The sequence below is a fragment of the Glossina fuscipes genome, unplaced genomic scaffold (assembly GCF_014805625.2).
Source record: "Glossina fuscipes isolate IAEA_lab_2018 unplaced genomic scaffold, Yale_Gfus_2 2, whole genome shotgun sequence".
Classification (NCBI taxonomy): domain Eukaryota; kingdom Metazoa; phylum Arthropoda; class Insecta; order Diptera; family Glossinidae; genus Glossina; species Glossina fuscipes.
In genome coordinates this window covers 33536676-33540160 of record NW_023998416.1, presented here as the reverse complement: position 1 = coordinate 33540160, position 3485 = coordinate 33536676, and the positions used below count along the sequence as shown (strand labels likewise).

At 34.3% G+C, this 3485-nt stretch overlaps 1 protein-coding gene across 1 annotated transcript; it reads left to right on the top strand.

Annotated features, from left to right (window-relative positions):
- Positions 1-1819: 1819 nt before the first annotated feature.
- Positions 1820-2627, top strand: LOC119634091. The gene is made up of 2 exons (XM_038028029.1): positions 1820-1944; positions 2002-2627. The coding sequence occupies exons 1-2, from the start codon at positions 1897-1899 to the stop codon at positions 2455-2457; spliced, it is 504 nt and encodes a 167-aa protein (XP_037883957.1). The 5' UTR covers positions 1820-1896; the 3' UTR covers positions 2458-2627.
- Positions 2628-3485: the final 858 nt, after the last annotated feature.

Genomic DNA, 3485 nt, shown 5'->3' with positions numbered 1-3485 from the left:
AATTTTAGTGTCGTAGTTTCAGACTAATGGTGTCGACATTGACGATGATAATTGCAGTTTTAGCCCTTAGACTTACACAGAAGTAAACGCGTCAAGTTGTAAAAAACCAGATGCTTATTGTGATGAAGGAAAAGATCTATTTTACTCCGTTTACTGCCACTATTGCCAGACAAGAGCAGAAAGCACTAACAGGAAAACCACTTACGACTGTTGTAGACGTTTTATGCCCTGTTTTTCCTTAAAAGATTACATTCGTGTATTTTCGTATGCATTGAAGAACCAGTTTCGCTTTCAACTAATTGCTAGTGACGGAAGAGTCAGTCTAGTAGCCAGAAATCAGACAAGCATGCTATTAGCAGCAGCCGCCAAAACAACAGAAACAAAAATTATAATGCACCACAACTCACGTGGCTGCAGCAGCCACTTAGGCAGCTAACACAAGCAACACGCATTCGGCACAAAGCAAAAAAAAAGACTTAAAACCTTCCATTATTAGTCTCAGTAGGCTACAAGTGCTGCATGCATACGTAAATATACAATATGTGTAGAAAAACACCAATCGATCAAAATCGTTGAAGCATATGCATACAATTTATTAACCGTTATGACGCAGCACAAAGAAAAGATTTATTAAAGTTCAAGATCAAGCATTTATTAAATAACTCAATGATGCAAACTAAGACCTGGTAGATTAATCGTTTTCTCGACATGGTAATTCTTTTAAATTTGACCTTGAAATGAAAAAGTTTTCTTTTTAAATCTTTTATAATTTGCTTTACTTAAATATTTATACGTTATTTACTTCTGTTTTGAACGATTTCTTCCTACCAAGCAATTTTAAGCTCTTTTAGGTATGTAAATATCGATGAAAAAGTAAAAACTTTTTATATAATTTTACCAAATATTATGTTTTTTTTCCGAATCAGTGCATGCTCACCACTACGCCAACAAGGAATTGAGATTAATGCACCACTTATTATATCATTCCATTCAGAAAATCAATCTGTATCTAGGCTTGTATGTCCATGTGTCCATTTAGCTCTCTTGACCGTACAAATCGCAATTTTTCAGAAATTTTGATGAAATTCGGTACACAGATATGTTTGGGTCAGGGTCGACGCTATCGTAAGTGGTTGCGACCTTCTCCTATAAAATTTCTCCTATATTATTTTATTATATATCCTCCTTGTACTGGTTAAATTGCGAGATCATTGCTCAGTGCATACGTAGGATTTACTGACTTTATCTTAATGCCGTAAACGACATCCATTTCTAATATACATTGATACATAGCTTATAAGCAAATGAAACTTTCATCGTTCAGATGTCAATATTCAAGTTATCAATATCTAAAATTTCAGGAAAATTGAACGCATCAAGTACGTTTTATGAAGCAATCAATTTCAGTGGGAGCAATTTATTTGTACAGCTAATAGATTGTCATAACAAATTGGTTCAATAAAAGCTTAATTGCTGATATTATAATTTTGTACAACCGTCGATCATACGTATCACAAATTTATTATGCTAAGGTGACCTCATGTTTGCGCAAGAGAAGTAGAAGGTTCTTCTTTTCTTGCTTCAGCAGCTCTGAGCACAATTTCTTCTTTCATTTTTGCTAATTCTGCCTCGCTCCCTTCCACATAAAACGATCACTCACGTATATCAAGAAACATGGGTATAGATAATATACGAATATCAAACGAATTACCTATGGTCACCCCAATTTTTAGTAATTAGAAAAATCTTTAAATTTTCTTAAGAATTCTAATCAAGTCACCTTTCTATTCTACGAAAAACGTAAGGAGTAACAGGTCGAAAATTTGCAATTGAAGATCAACTTGGAACAGTATAAGTCAGTTGTTATTTACAGTTAAAAGGTCGAAGAACGCAAAAATGAAAAATTATTTTATTATATGTTTGGGATTCATTCTACTGACTCAAGTAAGTCGTTAAAAAAAAATTTATGAAGATAGTAAAGAATAAAAATTTTAACTTCAGCATTGCCTAACCTCACCAATACCGGACAGTGAACGGTTAGATGAACACAATAAGTTTCATAAAGAAATTTTGAAAGAATTCACTGATTTTACAATTAAAACTGGAGATGAGCTCGTTGAGTTTCTGACGAATGTTATGGATGAAATTAAGCAAAACAATGAATCACCCGATGGAGATCTTACCACTAGGCGCCAGGACAAACTGCTCAGACATCTCGAAAAAGTAAAGAACGGTGAAGTCGAGTCAAACATATGGGATTTATATAAATTAACAGAAGACATGATTGGTTTTTCCGCCAAAGACTTTACAGCGCAGGAGGAGGAGTTGAGTAAAATTATTGAAAAATATAAAATCTCAGAATTTGGGCAGAAAGCTCGCGGAGCGTATTTGAAAATTTACGATAACGTTTTGAAAGCATTCGAAGTCTGTGCTGATGAATTGAAACACGAAAGCTAAAGCAGCAAAAACCATTCGATTGGCGTGAGTGTTTTTGGCGAAACAAATGAGATTAAAGGAAGATTTGATGACCTGGTATCTTTTTTTCAAATATTTATTTAATTATTAATTTATTAAAAATTATTATTTAAACATTAGTAGAATAAGTAGAATAAATTGATTGCAAACAATGAGAAAGTTTTGTTAATAAAGTGACCTAAATAGGTTAACAGGATTACAAAGTAAGGATTTACTTTGTTCTGAGTTGCGAAACAGCGGTTACAAGGCACGTACAGCTTTGGTGACTGTTACTTAAAGAATAGCACATTTCAATATCTCTCAATATTCTTCCTAAATTATTCTAGTTTTTTGGATGCCGGTCACATATGTCTACTAGTAGCAAAACGGGTCTGTTTGAGCCAACGCTTTGCGTGTGAAATGATGGGAAAATGGGACGCTAAGGTTGGGCGCAAAGTTTTCTTGACCGGTTAAAAGTTGGAGACTATAAGTTGGTGTGATCTTCCTAAATGCATGTCTAAAGTATATAAGAAACGAGAACAATTTTGAAATAACAGCGATGCCTACACCTTTAGATTCCTGAAACTGAGAAGATAAAACTCGAGACTACGTGTGCTTCTCTAGTTCTATTGAGGTACTAATCGAATGTGAACGAAACAAAAAAGCAGGGAAGTGTAAACCATTACCACTGTTAACGCTCAAATATATAAATTTCACGCATACTTTATGGCGACTCTGAAGCACTTATCCGCACATTACAAGTCTAATAGAAAAAGGAGAGAAAAAAACAAGTAAGAAAATTGTATTCAGCTGGGACCGAATCTCGCGTGGCCACGATCATTAAAATCTTTAGTGCCCCTTGCTTTTGTTTATGGTTTAAAAAAAGTGAAAATTTATGTTGCTAGGAAAAATTTAATACACCACGTGACGTGACGTCCACCATAGAATTAACGAACTGAGTCGTATCGTGAAAATATTTGGTTCACAGTCGAACATAATTTTCCATCCCCAAAGGATGAGGTGTATTTTCA